This window comes from Bombyx mori, chromosome 13 (assembly GCF_030269925.1).
Source record: "Bombyx mori chromosome 13, ASM3026992v2".
NCBI lineage: Eukaryota > Metazoa > Arthropoda > Insecta > Lepidoptera > Bombycidae > Bombyx > Bombyx mori.
This window is the reverse complement of record NC_085119.1, coordinates 2,844,097-2,869,304: the sequence shown is the minus strand read 5'-3', so window position 1 is coordinate 2,869,304 and position 25,208 is coordinate 2,844,097. Positions and strand designations below refer to the sequence as shown.

Here is a 25,208-nt window from a genome sequence, read left to right as displayed (position 1 = left end):
ATAAGATAAAAACAAAAAAATATATACTCCGTAACTTAAACTCAAAATATTGAAAATTCTATTTTTGGTATTTTTGTTTGAAAATACAATTGTTTTTGCGACATTGAAAACGAAAAAAGATTCGCTTGTGCTTTGGCGTATATGTTTAGTCTATATTAATTATGTACTTGTGTCACTTAGGTTGACCGATGAATGGTAAATGAGTGTTCGGTTAAACGTGTTTTATTTCCGTTCGTCTACTCTAAATATAGACCACTCGAACCAAGTATCTGTAACGTAAGGATTGTTATGCATACATTTATCATTTTAATGAGTGAACGTTTTTTTATGCTGTGGCGGTAGCCATCATACAACGCAAGATATTTGACAGACGCCTGAATCTCGCTTACGACATTTTCAAGATAAACTTGCATATATACAAGTTCCGAACAACAAAATTCGGATCGTCGGTCTACCGAGCAATATCACCCGCTCGGTGGAAGATTTTCCCTTTGTCATATATCCCTACAACCTAATCTTTTGTACTGTTTAATTTTTTCATCTTTTTTGTATATAAAGTTCACATCAAGTAACCTATCATTTGGCGTAGTCGGATGGACGACCCGATTACGCAATTGGTGTTAAGTGTTTTTTTCCACTACCTATTTGCTGGTAACTTAAGGGCCGGTTGCAGATACGCGCAAATGGGTAGGTAAGCTCGCGTGTTCAACCTGAGAGAATTTTCTAACACTAGCCCTAGCAAGGGCAGTGCTTTTTAGTATTTACCACGGGATAGTGCACATCTTAAGCAATCAATCAAATGTTATCAAAACTTAGTTTTATACATTTTTTTCATTTTTGTTGTTAATGCACTGTCGATTGCACCTATTATTGAGGTGACATCTGCCATGAACTTTTGTCAATTTGTCAATGTTTTCTATTGATGATCACTTGGCGCAACTTAATAAATAAATAAATAAATAGGAAAAGCGATCCACTGACAAGATCCGGCGACAAACTCAGTGGGCTGTGTCTATGGGTTAGTTAGGCGAGTGACCGGTGCTTGAAGAACCGAAAAGCACTGAGAGTGGAAAGTGGTTACTAAAGCCGATAAGACCCCAATGAGGATGCTGGAACCTTTAAATATATTTAGGTACATCGAAATATTGCAATTACTAAGAGAGAAAAAACTAAGCTTTTTGGTAAAAAATGTTTTTAAGAATCCTATTTGCGAATCGTAGATACGACTAGAATATAGACAGAAGAACTACGTAAAATATAGAGCCAGACAGAAAGCGATAAACTATGCATATAAAAAAAGTGTTCTAAGATTTGTTCTTTATCAGTAAAACTTAGAAAGCAAAATTTTAAAACTATTAAAACGCCACTTATCGTTCGTCGGTGTTAAAACAAGAAACAGTCAGTAACGACAGCTGTACTAAGTTTCAATTAAACTAAATTATCGCGTGGAACACGAATGAGCAAGTGATATTACAATTATTCCTTTTTATACATCAACTAGCGGCCCGCTCCGGCTCCGCTCGGGTCTTTAACAAAAATTCCTACGATATTAGACGTAATTTTTTTAAAAATAAAATAACACTTATTGCGGCATAATTACAATAGTTAGACATATGCTGTCGCGACACTTTTTTTAAATAATAATGTGTTCTACAAAATCGTAGTACATTATTTTATTCTATCATCAATATTTTTCGCAGCGCACGCGATGTAAAGAATATTTTAGGTAATTTTCTTACACCTTGGGTTACATTATTCGAGTTTTAGTAAGGATTCCTAATTTTTTTCAAAAAAGATTATAGTCTATGTCACTCGGGAATAATGTAGCTTTCAAACAGTGAAAGAATTTTTCAAATCGATTCAGTAGTTTCGGAGCCTATTCAATACAAACAAACAAACAAATTTATCCTTTTTATATTATTATTATTATTATAGAAGTATAGATAAAGATGACATTCTCGATGATAGACAAAGATCGCATCTATTTTCAACGCGATGAAATCATTCAATAATTAGTAGCAGCGTCTCTGTCGGTCCTTCACTGCGGAGTGCAAACAGCCGTGAAGATACCAGACAAGTATTTCATAGTAAAGAACAAGTAAGATTCGTTCAATGGGCGGGTCATCGACACCGCGTGGGTAGTACCGTATCCAAGCATTTTGTTACATAACATTTAGCGGTTTTTTTTTCTTCTCACATTTACGTCTTCTTAGTTCTGATCACTCATAAAAATATTCAATTTATTTATAGTTAAATTATTTTCTAATGATCGTTTCAAAATCTATTACAACCGACGACCGCTTTAAGTTATTTGTTATTATTTTAATTTTTATTGCCCGAGTAGTCAGACGACCATACAGCCCACCTGATGGTAAGTGGTTGCCGTCGCTCATGGATGTCAACAATGCCAGGAGCAGAGCCAAGCCGCTGCCTACCGCTAGCCAAGCCTATCGCTAAACCATATACCGTATTTGATATCGTGACTCAAGTTATAACCGCTTAACATCAGGTATACCGTAAGCTTGTCTGTCCGAATGGAGAAACAATTACTGTTTTAGGGGACAGACCCAGTATGACGTGAATAATAAGCACCACATGAAATATTTTTGTTATAATGACCCTCATCCGTGAATGTGAATATTTTGATTCCGACGGAATTACCACAGAAAAAATGCGTATATATGAGTAATATACGTAAAATAAGATAGAGTATATGAGTCGTCTATTATCAAAGCCGGCAATCTGACTTTTGAACGATATTGGTAAATCAGAAAAACGGATTATTGACTTTGTATTCCATTGGCAGTCACAAAACTCTTCGGAACGACATCTTAGATAAATAACAGGTTAACTATTAACCTTTATTTAATGCAGGTTTTGAACCGTATTCTTTGAAGGAGACGATTATATTCAAATCAATCTGTATTGACATATCAATAACATTTTTTTGTCCAAATGCACAGATTGCCACCTTTGATAATAGACGACTCATATATTATTATATTGAGCGTAAGATTGTTTTGTAATGTGATTTGCGTTCCGGTGGCGTGTTCGGCGTCTGATGCTTGTTTGGCGTTAATGACCAATTGATTTTTAAATTTCGTATTAAATCTATACAAGAGGTCCTACCACCAGTAATTTCATCACAGTCTAAGAAAAGTTTGTTTGCGATGTGGGAATCGAAGCCACGACCCTCGAGCTCAGCTGACATTAGCCCTAACTACTGCATCACCCCGATTATTATTACCATTACAATGGTACTAGTTACTCAAGGTAATTACTTCCTAGTGATGACCGCAGACTCCTGCTGAGCTACGAGCCCAACGAACCCGTTTTATGAACGCGAGACCATAACAAAATATAATATTGTTATTGTAAACAAAAAAAGAGCTCCGGTTCCGGTGACAGAATAATATAGACGTGTACTCGTTTGCTCTTAAAATAATATCAAGTTTTACCTTAATACTCATATATATCAAGTGTAAAAAGTCACAAATCAAGATAATAGAAGATACTTTATACAAAAATAAATCAAGAAAGTTTGTGAACAGTGTTAATGTGCAATCTAACAATGAGAAATGAAGAAATAACCTCTTGAGATTATTACTTTAATATTTTTATTTTGAGGGTATTTATTATGACAAATACAGAGTGAAGTAAGTCACAGTTTAAACAACAGACAATCTAAAAATTTACATTCAAGCTAGGCAACTTAAAGAAATAATATCGATACATAAGAATTTAAGTGTTGCCACTTTATGAAATCAATAAGTTACTATACAGTCGGGGTTGACAGATCTACTCTAAAATTATACCAGAATCATCTTAAAACTATTTACTAAAAACGTTAAATAAAAATTTTCACTGAAAATGGATAATCAAATGCAAAAATTATTAGAAAAAATTCAAGAGCAAATGAAACAGCAGACTATCACTATAACAGAAGCTGTAACCAAAAATGTTGTGCAACAAATTAATGAGCGATTTAAAAAGATAGATGACGAAAACAAACAACTTAAAAATTCAGTCAAAGAACTTAAGGAGAAAATTAAAGGTCTGGAAATGGCTAAAAAGAAAACTAACATACTACTCTTTGGAATAAAGGAAGACAAACAAGAAGAGTTAAGTTTGGTAAAATACATATCTGAAAAACTTAATTGTCATCTTGGATTAAACATACAAGAGCACGAAATTATGAATACCTATAGAATTGGAAAAATAAAAAATACGCCTCGACCTATTTTGATATCCCTTGTATCGTACTGGAGAAAAATGGAAATAATGAGATCGAAACATAAACTACCCCAGGGTATTTATGTGAAGGAAGATTATACTAAAGAAATATTAGAAGCACGCAAAACATTACAACCAAAACTTGAAGAGGAACGAAGGAAGGGTAACATAGCATACTTAAAATTAGATAAACTAATAATCAAGAGCCAAACGGATGCTAATCGAGAAAAAAGGAAAAGAGACCCACCTTCTCCGCCCAATATCAGCACACCACAAAAAGAAAATGAATTGTACGTAGCTCCGAAAAAAGTAAACACAACTAATGCGTACGAATACATGGCACGCGTAAAATCAATCTCATTAAGAGAGAAAACAAATATATAGCAATCACCGTACACTCGAAACCGGAATAATAACAATCATTTTAATACAAACCTGCAAAAAACAACCAAGAAAAACACTCCCCCAAGCCGGCTGGTCCCCGTGGGGGAAAATGACCATAACCCTCCAGTAAACAAAACACTACCTCAAAAATCACTACAAATTGGAACATTTAACGTAAGATCGTTAGCATCCACAACAAGATATATAGAACTAGTATACTCACTAGAAAAAATAAAAATTGATATATTAGGCTTAGCTGAAGTTAGACGAATGGGCAGTGGCATCGAAGAACATCAAGACTTTATATTCTGCTTCAAAGGAGAAACACCTGGCCTGCATGGAGTAGGATTTTTGATAAAAAAAGAATACAAAAACAATATATTAAGCTTCTCAGGCTTATCTGAAAGAGTTGCAATACTTCAACTTGAGTTCAACAAAAAGATAATATCAATAATTCAAGTGTATGCACCAACTGAAAAGGCTTCTAAAGAAGAAATGGAAAATTTTTACGAATCACTGCAAGAAGCGCAAGCGCAGACTAGCGGAGATGTACTGTTAATGGGAGACTTCAATGCCAAAGTAGGGATAGCTAAAACAAAAGAAGATAAGATTCTAGGTAAATTTGGTTATGGAAAAAGAAACGAAAGAGGTGAAAAGCTCATAGAATTTGCCTTCGAACACAAACTGTCGATTATGAATACGTATTTTAAAATGAGACAAAATCGAAAATGGACTTGGAAATCACCAAATGGAAAAGTAAAGAATGAATTAGACTATATCCTATCAAACCAGCCCAAAAGTATAAGGAAAATAGAAGTACTGCACGGCTTAGGGTATAGTTCCGATCACAGACTGGTTAGAGCAACTTATTCTTTACAAAATACTAAAAAATGTAGGATATCGTTCAAATCATCCCCAAATATATTCAAAACTGAAAAAGAAATAATGATGTACACTAGAAATTTGGAAAACAACATAAAAGAACTTGAACCTTTTGAAGACGACGATGTCCAGACCCTATACAACAAAATAGAACACGTCATTAAAAAAAGCATATCAACAAACGAACATAAAGAGGAACAAAGTAATTCAAACAAAATTCTTACACAATCAACAATAAAACTAATGACCAGACGCTCGACACTATTGAAAATAAAACAAAAAACTTCGGAAATGAAGGCAGAGCTAAGTATGCTATTCAAAAAAACTAATAAAGCCGTTAAACAAGACTATGCAAACTACAGAAAACAGATAATAGAAACAAACATAAAACAGTACAGGAGCACAAAAAGAGCATTTAGACAATTAAATACTCACAAAAGTTGGATACAAAATTTAAAGTCGAGGAGTACAAGACCTAACACTAGAAAAGATATTATAGATAGTGCTACAGAGTTCTACAAAGCGCTATATAATAGCAAGTATAAAACTAGTATAAGTAAAAGTAAACATTTCATTGAGTGTAAAGACGTAAAAGACGAGCCGGTAGAGATCAACACGAAGGAAGTAATACAGCATATTAAAAAATTAAAGTCAGAAAAAAGCCCAGGGCCAGACGGTATATCCAATGAAGCTTTAATATTTAGGACTACTTTATTAGCGCGTTCACTTTCATGCTTGTTTACCAAAATTCTAAGCACGGGATTAATACCAGAACAGTGGAAGAAAGCAGATATCATTTTGATATATAAAAAAGGTGACCCTCGAGATATAGGCAACTACCGACCAATTAGCCTTCTCCAGAGCATATATAAACTTTTTACCTCTATACTATTAAGCAGAATTAGTAGCAAAATTGAAAACCTACAACCAAAAGAACAAGCGGGGTTCCGGTCAGGTTTTTCAACATTAGACCATATTCATGTAATGGAGCAAATAATAGAAAAGTACAAGGAGTTCAACAGACCAATATATATAGGTTTTATCGATTACGCTAAGGCATTTGATACGATCTCACATGACGCCATCTGGGAGGCACTGGACAAATGTCAGGTCCACGACAAGTACAAAAATGTCTTGAAGAACATTTACGACAAGAGCACCAGTTGTGTGAAACTAGAGAACCGAGGACCTGAAATACCTATTCTAAGAGGAGTGAGACAAGGAGACCCACTTTCCCCGAAGATCTTTATAGCAGTGCTGCATAACATTTTTGAGGAGCTGAAATGGAAAAACGAAGGCCTTAAAATATGTAACCAATACTTGAGTCACCTCAGATTTGCAGATGATATAGTCCTCTTAGCTGATAACAGTAGAAAACTAGAAAAAATGATAAACCAACTAAATGTACAAAGTAAAAGAGTAGGCCTATTAATGAATAAAGACAAAACAAAAGTAATGACAAACAGCGTCAAACATCCAATAAAACTTGAAGGAAAAACATTAGAATTCGTAAACAAATACATATATCTAGGAAAAGAAATATCATTTGAAGACAGAAGCGAAGAAGAAGAGGTACAACGTAGAATAAATATGAGTTGGAAAAAATATTGGTCACTCAAAGAGATAATGAAAGGAGACTATCCACTCCACCTGAAGAAAACAGTTATGGATACATGCATCTTACCAACTCTCACATATGGTTGCCAATCGTGGACTTTCAACACCACCATAAAAACAAAAATGGTTAATTGCCAGAAAGCGATGGAAAGAAGCATTCTAAAAATAAAAATAAAAGATAAAGTAAGAAGTGAATTTATACGAAAAAAGACAAAATTAATTGATGTCCTAAACTTCAGTAAAAGATTAAAGTGGCGATGGGCTGGCCACGTAGCACGCTACAGTGACAAACGATGGACAATTGAAGTGACAAAATGGAAAGGGCCTAATGGGAAAAGAAGGAAAGGACGACCTATGAAACGATGGAGTGATGATATCATAGTCACCGCTGGGAAGGAGTGGATGAGGCAGGCTGGGAACAGAGAAAATTGGATTAAGCTGGAGGAGGCCTATACCCAAATAGGGGTTCCTGTCGAGGAAAATTGAACGGCAATGTAATTGGATCTGAATGTGGGAGTTATATATGTTTGAGAATATTTACATGTAATATTTAGGTGATGGGAAATAAAAGGCTTATTATTATTATTATTATTATTAAACAAAAAAAAAAACTAAGTCCAACGCAGATGACATTTTACCGGCTACGAAACAATAAATAGTTTACAATAGTTTTTATTGTTCGCCTCGTTTACGAACGCGTATTGTTTACGCCGTAATTACAACTGTTATATTTTGTCGCTTTCACTATAAAAACTGGTTTTACGACCGTTTTATATATTACCGAGAAAGGCTCGACGTGTTTCGCGATGAAAACGTTAATGTTCGATTTGTTTACAAAAAAAAAAAAACTTTATTTTTTATTTATTTACTTATTGAATACACTAAAAACAAATGTCGAAAAATACAGCATTAAAAATGTTTTGTCTTCCTGTATGCACCATACTTTTTATAAACTTTTTTTTATGATTGAAGGATTACTGGTGGCCCGGAGGCCTTTCCAGTTTCACCAGGACAGATAGGCGAGTAGAGGCTCAGCTAGGAGGGGTGGGATTTGCTAACATCTGCCCGAGCGCCTCCGAAGGAGACCTAACAACTCAAGAGCAGCTGCTTCGCGAATGAATCTACTACCGAATGCATGGTTTAGGTTCACACGTCATCTCGGATCCTCCCGATCCACTAACGGTGCTTTTAGGTACTTCAAGCACCGGTCACCGTTCTCGTCGAACCCGTCGCTTGCGACGAAGGGCTCGACGAGTAAATTAACTCTCAGACACAGCCCACTGAGTTTCTCACCGGATCTTCTCAGTGGGTCGCGTTTCCGATCCGGTGGTAGATTCTGCGAAGCACGGCTCTTGCTAGGGTTCGTGTTAGCATCGTCATCAGGTTTGAGCCCCGTGAGCTCACCTACTAGCCACGGTTATGCTGAAATAGCCTCTAAAGGCTATCAGTGAAGGTAGGAAAAAATAAATAAAAAATGTTTAGGTTGCACGTCGAACTCTTTGGCGAGTTCGTCCAGTACGGTTACCGGGCTCCCTACTCCTAATGTTAGAGAGCTGAAGGCGACTAATGCAAGAGTTATTGCTTCTGATGGATCCGTAAGGACGTGCTAATAAACTCTGCAGCGGTGAAACTAATTTGTGTGCAAATGCTTTTGACAAAAATGTACCGTAATTGATAAATAAAAAGAAACGCCCACAATATAATAATATATTTCCTACTTATTTCTAGTAAGCTCCAATGACTGGATGATTAAATATCGCAGACGAAAGCCATTCAATAAAATACAAGAACCGAAAAATTATCAGGTTTATAAATAATGTTATTAGCCAAGATGACGTTCCGAAAAATCACTACTTAGCACATAATAGCAATAAAACTTAACATTATGGGATTAAATTAGAATAAATCATTTAATTTACAATATCCTAGGAGAACGATTATGGCGTTTTAAAACTCCGATATAAAAAGTTTATTTTATCAAATATCTTTGTTTAGCATTGGCTCGATGGTGATTAGTGATCCCTGACTGCCGGTATGCAGATAGTGGGTTCGATTCCCGTTTAATAATTATATATTTAACGGATATACCTAATATGTAATATTAGTCTCTGGTTTTCATTGAACAGGGAATCCAAGTTTGGGACCGTGTGATTTGTCTTCGATTTACTTAACAGTAGAAGTCCGTTCACCGTCCTCGTCGAACGCGTCGCTTGCGACGAAGGGCTCGACTAGTAAATTAACCCACAGACACAGCCCACTGAGTTTCTCGCCGGATCTTCTCAGTGGGTCGCGTTTCCGATCTGGTGGTAGATTCTGCGCAGCACTGCACTGCTCTTGCTAGGGCTAATGTTAGCAACACTCCCGGTTTGAGCCCCGTGAGCTCACTTACTCGCCCGATCACGCTGACATAGCCACTCAAGGCTATCAGCTTAGGTAGGAAACAAAAAAAAATGGAGGAATATTTCTTCCTTTCCTTCGTTGAATTCGTGTATACGATCTATATGATGGTAAGCGATCATCGTAATTCATAATCATCATAAAATACCAAGCGCACAGTAAATTGCCTACCACCCACCCAGAAACATTTTCAAACCATATATGTACTATGTTAAGAAGGGTACATACACGTCCTTGGGAAATGACATTATTACACATACATTCACCAATATATTATATTACGATCGCTTGCATTTTTCTTGTTGCAACATACAACACCACAATGAAATCATTTAGACCTAATAATCCTTTACTGATAAAGATGGCATTTGAACAACTGAAATAATATTACAAAAACACTCGTTTTCAAAAAAATTACCTTAATCTATATACGAGTATATATAAAAAAGAATGTATGTGTGGGTACGTTGACCTAAAAGCCGAGAGCCGCTATGATTGATATGAAACTTTGCACACATACATATAAAGGGTGACATGACCACTCCAACAACTCATAGTTATGTTTTGCCGAATAACTGGCGCTGGTGGAATTGATTTACATCTTTTCAACCATAGGTCGAATTTATATGAATATTATATGTGTGTGTGTAATGTATGTTCATCTAAAATTAACTTACGTAGAAAACTTTCAGAATCGTCTCATGGTTTTGATGTTTTAACATAAAATAGTATATTGTTACGGGCGATGCCACGGGCGCAACTAGTCATAAAGATAAAGAAGCCTTATTATTAACAACCTTAATTCATATTTAGATACATACTATTCATTTTTTTTTTTTTAATCTAGTCATAATTCAATTATAATTGTAATAAATAACCAATTAATTGAAGGTAATTAATTGTGAGCAATTAATTGGACGTGAGCGTGGACCTGTTTGATGAGTGTGGATCGGTCTTAACGAACTGCGATAATTCATACAGATTCTAATCGAAGACACTTTTCTTATCCACATTTTCTTTACTCTAGACGACCTCAAGAGCTATGTATAAGCGGTTGTCAACGGCAAAATTATTGCCCCTATCGACTGTGGGTCGTAAAGCCTCAAAACAATTTTACAATGGCTGTCCCACAAACATAGACTTATTAAGCTGCTTTCAGACTACGCTCTATAGTGCCATATAGTATAACAGCCTATACTTAGCCAATAATATATAGTACAGTACAGTGTGAACATGTCCATAACAATGTATGTATGATGTGCGATATTGTTGTGCTATGAGCTTTAAGCTATATGCATTTTTTATTTATTTATTGATTACATGTGTGGACGAGCTCACAGCCCACCTGGTGTTAAGTGGTTACTGGAGCCCATGGACATCTACAACGTAAATGCGCCACACACCTTGAGATATAAGTTCTAAGGTCTTAGTATAGTTACAACGGCTGCCCCACCCTTCAAACCGAAACGCATTACTGCTGCCGGGGCGCTGTGAATTTTTAAAAAGCATTAACTAGGTTGGTATTTATTTCAATTGTAAATGTAAAAGTTAGTAGTATAGCCTTCGATATTCTTTATTGAATCAAGCAAAAATGGCTGAACGCAAATATTTCGATGATAACACATAGGATACTTTTTATCATCATAGTAAATGACATGACCCGCGTAATCAATTAAAATAAGATAGCAGTTTATAGACAAGAAGGTAACATTAGTAACTCGAAGGAAAGAGTAACCGTGCTCTTCATAATTTCCGAATTACAAATTCAACGCGAGTGAAGTTATTAGCATACTGCATTCGATTTAATAAATGGAATCTTTCCATTGTTTGCAGCTGATACTACAAGTATTTAAATCAATGTTTGAAGACAGCGTAAGAAGTTAAATTACAAACAGTACAATAACGTTAGAACATATTCGAAAAGTCATTTAGGGGAAAATATTTCATATATCGAGAAAAATGTCTATGTGTGGAACGAAGCTCGTCAAATGTCACGCAAAATAAAGAATGTCAGATAAAAGAAAAACTAGATTAAATATTCAATGAATAAAACCGGAAGGTTGAACACAAGGTGTTAGACACACCTGCTTGTTTGTGTCCCTTTAATAAAAGGCATTCTCAAGAACAACATTCTAATTCAATGCAAACCCTATTCGAGCTATGACGAGTTTCAATAAACCAGCTAGCTACAGGCAATTAGGCGATGCCGAGAAAAATCTTAACGAGAATATCTCAATCAGAATGCGGCAAATTGCGAACTAAATATCATATAAGCAACATTGTCATTCATTTAAATACTTAACTAAATTTAATTAATAATATTTAAATTAGTTGTAAATCGAATGAGTCCAACATGAATATTTGATTTTAGTTATTGTTCTCAATTCTTCCTCAACTCATTTTATTCTAACTAAAACTGATAATAATTATCATTGTTCGTATGATTTTTGTTTATTTTATTACAATAATAATAATTATTGTTATTATTATAAATAGGTAGTTATAATAATTAGAAGAAAAATAAACACAAGTCAACTAATTGCTGGGCAATTAATAGATTATGGTATTGTATTTTTATTGAACGATTGATTGGTGCCAATGTTTCAGGATTTCCTGGTTCAGTATAATAAATATTGTTTGCGGGTTTTTTTGCGCTTATAAGTAATTCTACATTATTTGCAGCTTCAGTGATGACATTACGTTCATTTTAGTACGATTTTTTTTGTTTGTTAGATTATTTTATAAAACTAACGCGGTCAATTTCGATAAAAATTGATTTTTCATTGTATTAATATTTCGCATTTCCTACAACGAAACTAAGATTTACATTTTTATGAATGGTTAAAATATGACTAGGTATGTTTAGTTTATTATTTTGTTTTACTCATCAAATATGTTTACTGGATATCTAAAAGCAGAATAAAATGGGCAATAAGCATAATTTTAAACGGTTCCTAGCTCGTAACTCTGATAAGTCTAGGAAGATATAAAAATCTTAATATTTTATTTTATAGACAAATATTTGGTCTGGAAGGAAACGATAATATATTTGTATGAACAAAATGCAACCGAACTTTTTCCTCTTCGAGTTCGGTATAGTGCACCCCGATTCTTATATTATTTAAGCCCCGAAATCAACGGCAGACATAAAAAATCAAGCCGAACCTTCGGCACAATGAGTCCCTCGAACGCGAAGGGAGAGAGTCACCCATTGTTAAAATGAAATAAAAACTTTTTTTTGTCGCGCCTAACGAAACAAGTTTCTTCGAGCAGGCAGTACGTACTCGAAAAAAAGCGCCAAAAAATGCCGAAACACACTTCGCCGTTTCTTACCCAAAATTAGGCATTCGTGGAGATAAAGCAGTGAAACGGGCACGACATGCCAAAGCTCCCGTGGCGTTCCCACATGCATGGTGTTTTTAGGGCCGAGGTCGGGGATAATCACCTCGGTCGGTGTAACATAACTTCTCATCTCTCGGTCCACGGTCAGCTCCGCGCTGCAGCACGCGCACTGCACATCCTGGGCATTCTCACACACAAAACACCATCACTGGTTAGTAGGGCACACAGATCGGGTCGTCGCCGCACTACACTATGTCACTGTGAGCACGGTACGCGCGAGCAGCAGGACGGGCGGCACGCGCTGTGTTCGCCGATGCATTGGCGGCAGTGTGCGCGCGGTCCGGGCGCGCAACAGCTGACGGGAGGCGCCCCCCTACGTCCGCGCGCGCAGCCGTTGCGTGCGCCGCCGCCCCCTCCGCGTCCCTCCCCCCTCTCTAATCCATTATTTACGGACGGGCGACCGGTTTCAGGCGCGTTCGTTCTGGCCGCCGCGCCGCACCGCTTCACGATCGTTCAAATTTAATGCCCTTCCTATGTCCGGCCTCTAATGCGATAAGATTACACTGCAACAGCTATGGGAGAACGAAACGAGCCCCGTTTCTGCGACGGCAGCTTCGCGAATTCAAACTAATTAATCGACGCGTGATAGTGCACATTATCAAAGCACGTGGACATAATGCATAGTAATACAACCAAAGTGCATTTACAGTGGAAAGGTGAACGAACGAACAGCAACCGTCGACTTGTACTCTGCCTTCAATACTAAAACGCCAATAACCCAAAGTTATTATTCTGTTGTAAGCCGCAAATACGCTTTCGAAGCAGTAAATCACTAACGTCGACGATAAAAACGTAAAAATAGGATTGGACAAGAATGAGTTCCAGGACCTCGACAAGTTATATTCACACATAGTGCTCGTTGAAATATAGTCGTGAGTACGACAACTGTTTAAATGCGCTTCATAAAAACTTTCACGGTCGACCCTCTCGCTTGCTAAGTTTATCTTAGCATTTATCTTATTTCCGTGAAAACAACTTTAAAAAGTTATGCGTTATCTTCTTCTTCGGAGAACACGATACCACTCGTTTCCCAGTGAAGAAAACTGAGAAACTTTATAATACATGAATATATAATAACTAGTTCAAAATGTGTATGTGATTTATTAGAATACAGAAAATACAAAGATAGATGGATATAAATAAAATTGATGGATAGACAGTGCAAAGATCGATAAATAAATAGGGATTTGGTGGAGTAACTTCTCGTAGTTTTCGTTATCATTTAAATTGTCTTTGTCTTGGCAAAAACAAGAAACGCGTTGAAAATTTTATAACTGTAAATTAGGCCTAAGACTAATACACAAAAATATGAACAATTCTTATAATGATGTAATGCAATACATCGTGAGGACCCCCACGACGATCCTTTCCGTGAAAGATCATATTGGCTTCGGTTTCTAATGAGTGAATCATTAAATACTGAAAATAGTAAAGCACGCAGACTCGGATGGGGGTCCGATCGGAGGGCAGTCCGTAGTGTTTCATTACACGGTTCCTCGTAAGATTAGTGCCGTCCGAACGATCGTCGAGAGATCCACTTTCGGCGGACAACCATAGAAATTACGTAGTTCGCGGAACTTTGTTACCTGTGGTGCGCCGGCCGCTGCGTTGCCGTCAAGGTGAACGCTCGGGCCAAGGACGGTTCGGGCGGCGGGAGGCGCCCCCCCAGAGCCTCCACCCCCCCGTGCCCGAGTAAAAACGCCCTAAGCCTTCCAAGACGGTGCAGCCCAGCAAAAAAAGGGCCCGACGGAACAAATAGAAAACGTTCAGTCCCAAAAAAAAAGAACAAATAACAGGGGTCTCGGATAACAGAACTAGTTAGGCACTACGGTCGGATTTCGAAATAATATCGAGTTCGCGTGTCACCTGCGCCTACGCAGAAGGGTCACGCACCCAAAACTAGAGTCGCTGTGATGTATAACGGAAGAGGTGCGGAACCGGCTCCCGTGACAATCACTGATCATCTGACATCACGTATAATAAAATTTTATAGTTTCGCAAATGCATCGAAGCAATCGCACAACGAACATATTAATATTCTACAAGGGACAAGTCTTCCATTATTTATGTCTTCTTGCTATTCGCGCGACATAAGCTCTAAAGTTTTTCATGCGAATTAAGGGAAGACTACGATCGATAAAATGCGAAGACTGCTTCCTAGTCGTATCCCCGACCGGTTCAGCTGTGCATTATAATAACTTCCACACGAGAAAAACCTGTACGTGCATTAACTTCCCAAGAATATTCTTTAACGACTCGCATTTGAAATTTCTCATCAGCCGGGAATGTTATGTGCATCGCATAACAAGACCACGCGTTCTACAAGTTAAGTGAGCGGATAGTTTTTACTGTGTCCATGCCGAAGTTCAATCAAGTGATGGAGAGAATCAGTCTCCTTGATTCCAGTTACATTAGCAGCCTGTTGTCGATGTTACATCACCGTACGTAAATAGAATCTCCTGGAGTGAGTCGCACTTGCGTGTAGCGCGTGCAAGGAGGCGTAACACTCCGTGCTGCTCTAGCGGCCAGCGAACAACGAGAGAGAAAGGGACGAGCCTGTGTTACAGTTAAGCAGGAACTCTATTTATATGCAAATATAACCTCGGAGTCGACACCTGTTTGCGTATTCTTAGCGCTCGCCGCTTCGCTTTGTGGCAACACTGTCATCGTGGTCGGCAGTATCCTTTAGATTATAAAAACAAAAGGATTTTTATTAAGTAACTGGTATTCGTTCAAACCTTTACAAGCTAACGCATCACGACTCTGATCTTCCTACTAAAAACAACATTCAATTTGTCAGCTCCATTGGAGAATTCCCGTTTCCCTCATTCTGACTGACTGATTTTTAATCCTATTGTTTAATGAAAAACTCATTATATCCTATTTGCGGAAAGGGATTTTTTTTTCTCAAAACCGAAGTCTCGACATAAAGCGAATTCTAGCAATGTGATTCATTGGTTAAGTGTTGTGGTTTTAGGTGTGTCTTTAAATAACACCATTATAGGCCAAATAGATATGAAATACGTAGTCGTTGACCGTAAAGGGTTTATATTATTAGTGTAAAATATACCAACCACTATGAGAGAGGCATCGCTCTCTCATCCAACAGAAGAGAACAGAGTTGGAACCGACAAGCCCTCTGTAAAGTTTTAAAAGCATTATATTCATGGATCTGTGGACCCGGAAATTAGTGCATTCTTATAATTTATTCGTTTTTGGCGTCTAATTTGAAAATTTAATTTGTTTAACTTTGATTTTACATGAAATAATGCAATGATTAACATTTGTTTATGATATGCATTTCACAATCGCATCCAGTTCATTCCCACACATTATGTATATCGAATTAAACCAAATGCTTATGACAACAATAAATTTCCCTTGCGATTTGGACGTCGCATCTTTCCATTATCGTCATATTTCTTCCCACTGATCCCCCCAGTCAGACGGCTACCATTATACGGGTTTTTACTAAAATAACACAATTTCACTTGTAGTCAGTTTTTATGGTTTTGATTTACCAACACCCTGAAAGGGTACTCACAATAACATATTTTCTTGGTCCAATATCCCTGTAACATTATGTGGATGTTTACTTTGATTTTGTTACAGAGATATTGTTGTTTTGTTGTATTATGTTACCGAGTTTTTACTTGAATTTGCCGTCAAAGAAGTAGCAACAAGCATTCAAATTGTTACAGAAACGTACCTATTCGCTGGTAGGCTAAAACGCCATTTCAGCTACGCCCGTACTACGGGTGAGTTCACGGGTGCAACCTGAGAGAATGCGATAACACTAGCCTTAGCAAGAGCAGTGCTTCGCAGAATCTACCACCGGATCCGGAACCGCGACCCACTGAGAAGATCCGGCGAGAAACTTAGTGGGCTGTGTCTATGGGTTTGGGTTAGATCGCTCGTCGAACTTTTCGTCGAAATCGACAAGTTCAAGAAGGACGGTGACCGGTGCTTGAGGGTCTTAAAAGCACCTGGAGTGAATCCGGGGATCCGACAGGACATGTTTTTAGTGAATACATAACTTTTGTTTTCGTCTAACCTCTTTAATTTGAACCACTTCATTCATTCATTTTCAGAGACAACAAACTTATTAGACCACCGAGGTTGTTTGTTTTAAAATAACTATATATCCTAATCACTAACTTTCATGTATTATATAAAATATTTCACGTTAATTACATAAAGTACTTAGCAGTGATATACAACTTATCTTATTGACGACTATTTAATAATCACTAACTGACATTTGTGCTAAGACTGTCGTTTGTATGTTTCTTCATCTAGCTTCATATAAAAGACTTGGCACTCGATGCTTTAGCATGGCTCAAGGTCCCACTATACTGGTTACGTATTCATGGTAGCTCTAGGCGAACCTGCGTCCAGTTCTGTCCATTTATCATTTCAGGCGAGTATGCTGAGTGCGTTACCGTGTTCGGCCAGATGAGAAGGGGGTGGTTGGCTCTTTTATTTCGTTTGTTTATTCCGTTTTAGTCACGTCTGCTACGATAATAACTGCGAATGTGGCGATATATTGTGTGTATCGGATATTGCTGTATCAGTTTCGTGCTGTCCGTGATCAATGTTTTCAATTTTAAGCATATCGATGCACTTACGTGCTCATCGTTGTTTCGCGTTTATTTGTTTCTCAGAAACGGACGCGTCAGGTTTTTTTGTTATATATTTATGATTCATCACTTCTTATGTCGTTTTTTTTTTCAGTGTGAGGAAATTATTTATTCATATCTTTTTTTTTTTTGGTTTGTTGTAATGGTCATTGACTTTAATTGTTTTCAGTATTCGTAAGACGAAACGAGAGTTTTTTTTATTCATTTTAAATGTATAGACGGATTAACAAATTACCGGCCCACATAGTTTTAAGTGGTTAGCCGAGCCTGTATGAATTCCACCTCTGACCTTGAATTACGAGGCCTAAATAAAGTTTAACGGCTGTTCTAGCGTAAAGTAGGAACGCATGACTCCTTCCAGACAAAAACCAATAGGGTGGTGGTCACTACTGGTGCATTTGTACGATGAATTATATTTGATTCAGTTCATCAGCAAAAAAACGACAAACGACCTCACGTTCCAACTGTTAATTGGATTTATCAATTCCCATAAACACCCTCAACAATAGCTCAAGGACTGGCGTCCTCTCTAGTCCGCATATCGCGAACAAAATCCTTAACATTTCTATCGACTCCTCGATACTTCAAACCGCCACCCACATTTGTTTCAAGAAAGGAAAAAATATCTCCCACGTATATTATGAAGGATATATCTCTCTGAATAACATGACCATTAACGGCATTCGCCAGGCGCAAGTTTGCAAGCTGACAACCACCTTATCATCAATTTGTACTAATTTATTCCACGGACTATCTTAATAGTCTATTTTAATATTCTTAACAAGTGCACCTGCTTCTATTATAACAATATAAATTAAAAAAAATTACTTATTTCGTATAAGTTATCTGTATTGAGTTTTTATAATTTGCTCCTGTGTTTTTTTATATCCTACCTAAGTTGATAGCCTTGAGAGGCTATTTCAGCGTAACCTTAACTAGTAGGTGAGATCACGGGGCTCAAACCGGAGTGATGCTAACACTGACCCTAGCAAGAGCAGTGCTTCGCAGAATCTACCACCGGATCGGAAACGCGACCCACTGAGAAGATCCGGCGAGAAACTCAGTGTCCTGTGTTATGAACGCCTATACAAGGAACATGGCCACGAAAACCTCAAATATCTCATAACTTTCACAAACTATCTATACAGCAATAGCTCTCGGCACCGTCTCCTTTGTATTGAAATATACGGTTGGAGTATTTTCGAAAATCAACACTGGTCAGATTAGCACAATTAAAACAACTTATAACATCCGTCTCGGCATTATTGTAACGTTTAATATTGCAGACAATAATAAAAACTGTTACAAAAATACTGCAATACAGCTAGCCTATAGCTCTAATCCTTATTTTCGAATCTCGCTTGTTTTTTGTATTTATTGCTAAGATCGATGGCCGAGCTCACGGCCCACCTCGTGTTAAGCGGTCCCCGGAGCCCATAGACATCAACAACGTAAATGCCAGCAGCCACCATGAGACAACAGTTCTAAGTCTCAGTGTTTCAATATGACTGCCTCACTCTGCATACCTTAAGGCCACGTCCTTACGGATCCATCAGATCCAATAACTCTTGCATTAGAAACCTTCAGCTCTAACACTAGGAGCAGGCTGAGGAACCCCAGTAACCGTACTCGTCGAACTCGACAAAGAGGTCGACGTGCAACCTAACCCATGCATCAGCCCGCTGAGTTTCTCGCCGGATCTTCTCAGTGGGTCGCGATTCCGATCCGGTAGTAGATTCATTCGCGAAGCAATTGCTCTTGAGTTGTTAGGGTCCCCTTGGGAGGCGCTCGGGCAGTTGTTAGCAAATATCACCCCTCCTGGCTGAGTCTTTGCTCGTCCACCTGTCCTGGTGAAGCTGAAAAGGCCTCCGGGCCACCAGTAATATTTCAATCATCCTTAAGGCGTTACTGCTTCACGGCACAAATAGGCAGGGTGGTGTCATAATCTAGAATTTTTCTCTTCTTTTTTCGCTGTCAAGTTTTTTTATGTTCACCTTTCGATGTATTTATTATTGTAACGAGTCAGGTGTCGGTCGGGACACAGTTAGCGCACCTGATATTTTACACAGTGACCTTTTGACAAATGCAAGTATGCAAAACTTTTATCGGTCGCCTCGATCGCACGATCGTAAATGAATCGGCGACGGGTGCGACGCCCGTGTGTCCTGCTCGCCCTTTTGGACGATGCCTCGTGAACTACACACGGTGCCTTTAATAGAAGGACAACGTAAATTTATTGCGTGCTTTTTTATTACATACATTGAAAATAATTTTTACGTTACTATGTACTTATAACACGCAAGGAGGCCAGGCGTTGTTTTATTTTTTTGTAATCCAAAAATAGTGGATCAGTTGTAATTTTTATGTTTTTCATTTAATCATATTAACATTTCTTTCTGCGAACAAGAAATAATTAATTTACATTTTTGGTACGTGAAAGACGCACAAAAACAAAAACAAACTTGTGCTTTTATATTCTTTTTACGATTTAAATTTGATTTGATTTGTTTTTTTAACAATCACAAGCAGCCTCTTAATATTCCCTTCTATCTACAAACTAATCCACAGATCTGCCCATTACGCAACTAGTTAGTTTGGTAAATCGTTCTAGTCAATTTCTCGACTAAGTACTACCGAAAATGAACGAATATTCAATATTATCGTTGTCCGAACAGCGTCGCCGTGTGTATCGTTCCGCAAAACTAACGACCTTAGCTTTACGACACGTAATTACGTTACAGACCGGCAATTATTAGCATAACAAAGTTTTCCACTTTGGTGCATCGAACGCTATAGCGTTCGCTGACAAAAGAGTATCTCGCCTTTGTGATAATATTATGTGCGTCGTCACGAAACCGGTCTCCCCACAACGAGCACTGCAAATAAATTGAGTTTTCATTAGACGAGACGGAAATTCAGTCGATACGTTTTGTCTTTCAGAAGCCTGATATTTAAATTATCACATCAGCGGTGTCAGGGCTACGCGGGGAAACCGACGCCTACATCCAAACCAATCCAAACGTTATCTGTGAGCCTCGCCTGAGAAATAGTTTCCCGCGATTTTAAATTGTACGCATTATTTTCGTATTCAAATACATTTTCATGTCCCTTGTCACTAAATTATTATGTTGTCACTTTCATCACAAATGTTATACGAAGTGTCAATTAAGCTATTCTTTATACATTGAATACAAAAGAAAATTTAATTTGACGTATAATGTAATTTCAGATCCTTACATTATTAACACGGATACGAAACCTGAAATATCAACAGGAATTTCTGAATATTATAAACGGTGTGTTAGATTCTTCCCCAAAATACGAAAGGGAGATTAGTGCCGATTGGATTACGGGTTCACGAGACGACAAATATTTAGCTTTGCTTAGACGAGTAATGATTTTAAGCTTATATTGAGATAATAAATGATCATACGCATTTTGTTTTTTTACTGTTTCTATTGCCCTTGTAGGCAGACGAGCACTCAGCCCACCTGATGGTGAGTGATTACCGTCGCCCATGGACTTCAGCAATGCCAGGGGCAGAGCCAAGCCGCTGCCTACAACGGCTGCCCTCTCGATTCCTTGAAACGAACCTCGAATTTGTTTTTAATAAACCTAAAAATAAACCATAATGAACTGACATTGTCTGATTAAACGCGTATTTATTTGGAAACGTTGAAAGGCCTATAGCTGTCGTTGACTAAGGGAATAAAGTCTTGTGCACTTTGATGTCGGCTGTAGTGGCTGTGGAGTGCGGCCCGAGGGTGGCGAGGGGGTGAGGCGGAGGGGCGGGTGGGGCGCGGGCGGGTGCGGCCCTACATCGCGACGCGCCGCGCCGACGCGGACGTGACCTACAAACCGTACGTACGTACACCACACGTAAACAATTCGTAGATTAGATATTATTACAATGGATCGAAGCGTGGGCCGAACCACGTGGTGATCATAAGTTGTTTTCCACATCACTATTTCAAGCCAAATCATAAGCAACTTAAGAACTATAATCGCTAAACAAACTATTGGACCTGCAGTTTGGTCTTGTTAGTACAATAATTGAATATCATTTCTTTTTTCAGTTTTACTTATAAACAATAATAAAATTCGAAAACAAAAATAAAACAATAGTAAGTCGTCGAACCTTATGTAATAGACGCTGGCGATGCCAACGGCTAGACAAAAGCGAGAAATAGCTTTGGAAAAGCGAACTATGTAATAAAAGCATTTTAAAAAATAAGATCTTCTCAAAAAACATATGCTGCTTTCCATTTCCAAACAACATAAGACAAATTGCAAACCTTTCTCTCTTAACCTCTTTGGGGACATTGGCTCATATGTATGGATGTGTAGGTTGGGTTTCTTTTTTATTATTTATATATTAAACTCTACGAAAAAATTCCACATAAGTGGACGTAATGCTTTTAAATAATATGCTATTGCTTGCTTTTTTTTTACTTACTGATTGATCTGTTTACAATATACAATTAAAAATTGCAATAAAGAATAAAGTAAATTAAGGTTTTTTGTACTTTAAAAGATTCGTCCCTAAAGATATGAACACTCAAATTTTTAATGTTTTCAAAATCGTTCTAGCTACATAGATATAACATGACTATTGTATATACGAATATGAAACAGAATATTTACGGGCGACTCACCCCCGCGATTAGGCGGAAGGCGTTTCTTTGACTCACTGCCTCGCTTTAGAATTTGAATTATTAAATTCACATCACAAGGAATAGGATTTGGCTTCCATTCGTGGAGCGAACATCTTTGGAGCCCGGTCGGGACCGCACACGTAGACAGTGTTAATTACAATGTCGTGTTATGCATTTTCGTGTTGAACGTGTTAATAGTTGAACATTAACATGTAAATGTATTTCTTAAGCGTTCTTTTCTGACGAGGAGTTGTTATTAAATTTGTTTCTTCTTCTTCTGAGTCGGTCTCTTCATTGCCGACGGTCGTGTCTAGTTTGTATTGTTGATCACTCGATGCACAATGCTTCTCCACGTCTTTCTGTCCTCGACGATCTTTATAGTCTCATAGTTATTAGCCGGTGACCGTATTTACCAGATCAGAGCAGGGGTAGGTGAGCGTCCGCGTGATCTCCCGTCAACCTGACCAGCTACCATCAGCTTCTCTAAGTTATAGGGGTCTCTACGAGCGATGTATTGCGAAATTTGTTTATAATATACAATTATTTATATTTGCGTGAAAACGGCAAGTATTTTAATGTTTTCCAATCACGTTGATGAAGTTGATGTTACTAAATAAATCAATCAAAATGATCAAATCGATGTTAAAAAACGTTTAAACTGTTTTGAAAAAATATTCTATAAAATGTACAAGAATAAATAAATTTGTACACAGCGGCTTGGCGTTGCTGACGTCCATGGGCGATGGTAACCACTCACCATCAGGTGGGTCGTATGCTCGTCTGCATACAGAGGCAATAAAATAAATAAATAAAAAACACGTATGGCACTCGGGGACTGTCGTGGTAAAGCTATTGATTGCATAGCATTTTTGATCAACTTATGCAATTATAATTAGACAATAATAATTTAATATTAAAACAATAATAAAATAAGACCGGGCTATATTTATAAACATTAACAAAAACAAAACATTTAACTGTCCCCTTCACACTCAAAAGCTAGACCGCGCAAGAGAGAGATGGGCAGACTTATTATAATGCGCATGCAGTGCGACGTCACGCCGCGCGCTTATTCACAAACACTACACAAGCGCATGTGTGAATGTGTTGAACGCGAGCTACATGGTAGGCGGAGTGGGGGTTTTAGGTTTTATTTCCGTTACGGAATTTCTTGATTCGGTCGAAGCGCTCAAAGCCCGCGATAAAATCTATGCAATATCATAAAAAACTAATAAAATAAAATATACTTTTATATAGTATTGAAATGTCGCTAGTTTTTAACTTTAAGATGAGGTGGTTAGACCACGTCTTCAAATGTTTCGATCAATCGCTCGGTCAGTCACCTACACGTTATAAAGATAAGAAGTCCACTAAAACTCGTAGATTGCGTGTTGCTAAAATCTTCTATAAATCGACTAGTTGTAATATAATATATAAACTGGGAACAAAGTACGCACGGTAATCCGGCCCCAAATGAGGAATCCCAGTGATAAAGGTAACAGAGACTGACATACATACGTTTAATTAAAAACATACATAATTAAACATACATTTACCGGTGGTAGGACCTCTTGTGAGTCCGCACGGGTAGGTACCACCACCCTGCTTATTTCTGTCGTGAAGCAGTACAGCGTTACGGTTTGAAGGGTGGGGCAGCCGTTGTAACCATACTGAGACCTTAGAACTTATATCTCAAGGTGGGTAGCGCATTTACGTTGTAGATGTCTATGGGCTCTGGAGACCACTTAATAGCATGAGGGCTGTGAGCTCGTCCACCCATCCATGCAATTAAAAAAAAACCATGGATAATAAACACACAGACAAAGAACAAACAAACCTATTCATCACACGTGTTTGTCCAATAGAACCTACGACCCTTGGCGCAACAGTAAGGGGCCTTAACTTCACATACCGAGCAACACCGAGTCAATCTATAATAAGTGTAATAACAACTAGTTTAACTGTAAGTATAATCAAGATAGTTACAAATTAAAATATTAACATTTTTAATGTCACCACTAAATCGATTGTCAATCGCATCGAATTAATTAATCGATTGAAAATATAATACGTACTTCTAATTTACATAAAACATCGATTTCCTAAATACATTTTGCAAATAGTAAATAAAATAATACATTAAAAAGTTATCTTTGGTTATTTCAGTTTTGCACGGATGGGTTACCACCTCACTGCTCATTATTACCGCGGAGCAGTCATGCGTTCTGATTTGAAGAGCGAGACAGCTGCCGTACAAAGCCATTGAGACTGCGACCTCATGTCTCAAAGCGCATTGTGACAATGTATATCTATGAGATGCGATACCTACTTAACACTAAAAGGTCCGTGAGCTCGATCAACTATCTATACAAAAAAAAAAACGTACTTTGTATATAAAAATACCCACAAATATACATAAATACGTATCAGCCGTCAATAATAATATACATTCGGTTGTATAATAGAGGAAACCATTAAAATATATTTAATCTAAACTTCTAATATATTTAATAGAATTGCTTTATTAAACACTTTTTTTTTCTCTAACATTCTAATGTATTTATTCAGGATGCGTTCTTAACCAGACAAACACATTCTCGAATTACCAAATCAAGTATACTCATGTGCTGTAAGTAGGTATGTACACCGGAATAATTAAAAACAGCTTTTTTGCTACATCTTATTTCCATTTCATCTTCAGGTTGGTTTTTAATTAACATCTATTTTTTATTCTAAAGCCAGTTTCCGTTTTTTTTTAATGTTCGTAGGTAACGATTAATGTTTGCGTAATTAGACTAAACTTTAATGAGAATTCAGTTATTACCTTACAGTTAAGGTTATTTGGCTATTCGTCTTTTATATAAATCTCTAAGTATAGTATTTTCTTCGGGTTTTGCGGGTCGTATTTATTTATTAAATCGTAAAAATATCGTAGATTAAAATTTATTTTACGGTTTAATCTCGATGATGACTCGCTTGAACCGCTACCACAAAAATC

The 25,208-nt window shown here is 37.4% G+C and overlaps 1 protein-coding gene across 3 annotated transcripts in view; it reads right to left on the bottom strand.

Moving 5' to 3' along the window:
- LOC119629350 (uncharacterized) overlaps positions 1-25,208 on the bottom strand; it is a 225,286-nt gene that overhangs the window by 42,909 nt on the left and 157,169 nt on the right. The window contains exon 1 of one of the 3 annotated variants that reach the window (XM_038014890.2): positions 12,847-13,198. The exons of 1 other annotated variant lie outside the window; for it this stretch is intronic. In XM_038014890.2, coding sequence (XP_037870818.1) covers positions 12,847-12,860 — 14 coding nt within the window. In that variant the 5' untranslated portion in view covers positions 12,861-13,198. Of the gene's footprint in view, positions 1-12,846; positions 13,199-25,208 lie in introns of those variants that run through there. One more of the 3 variants, XM_038014889.2, reaches the window with a different exon arrangement.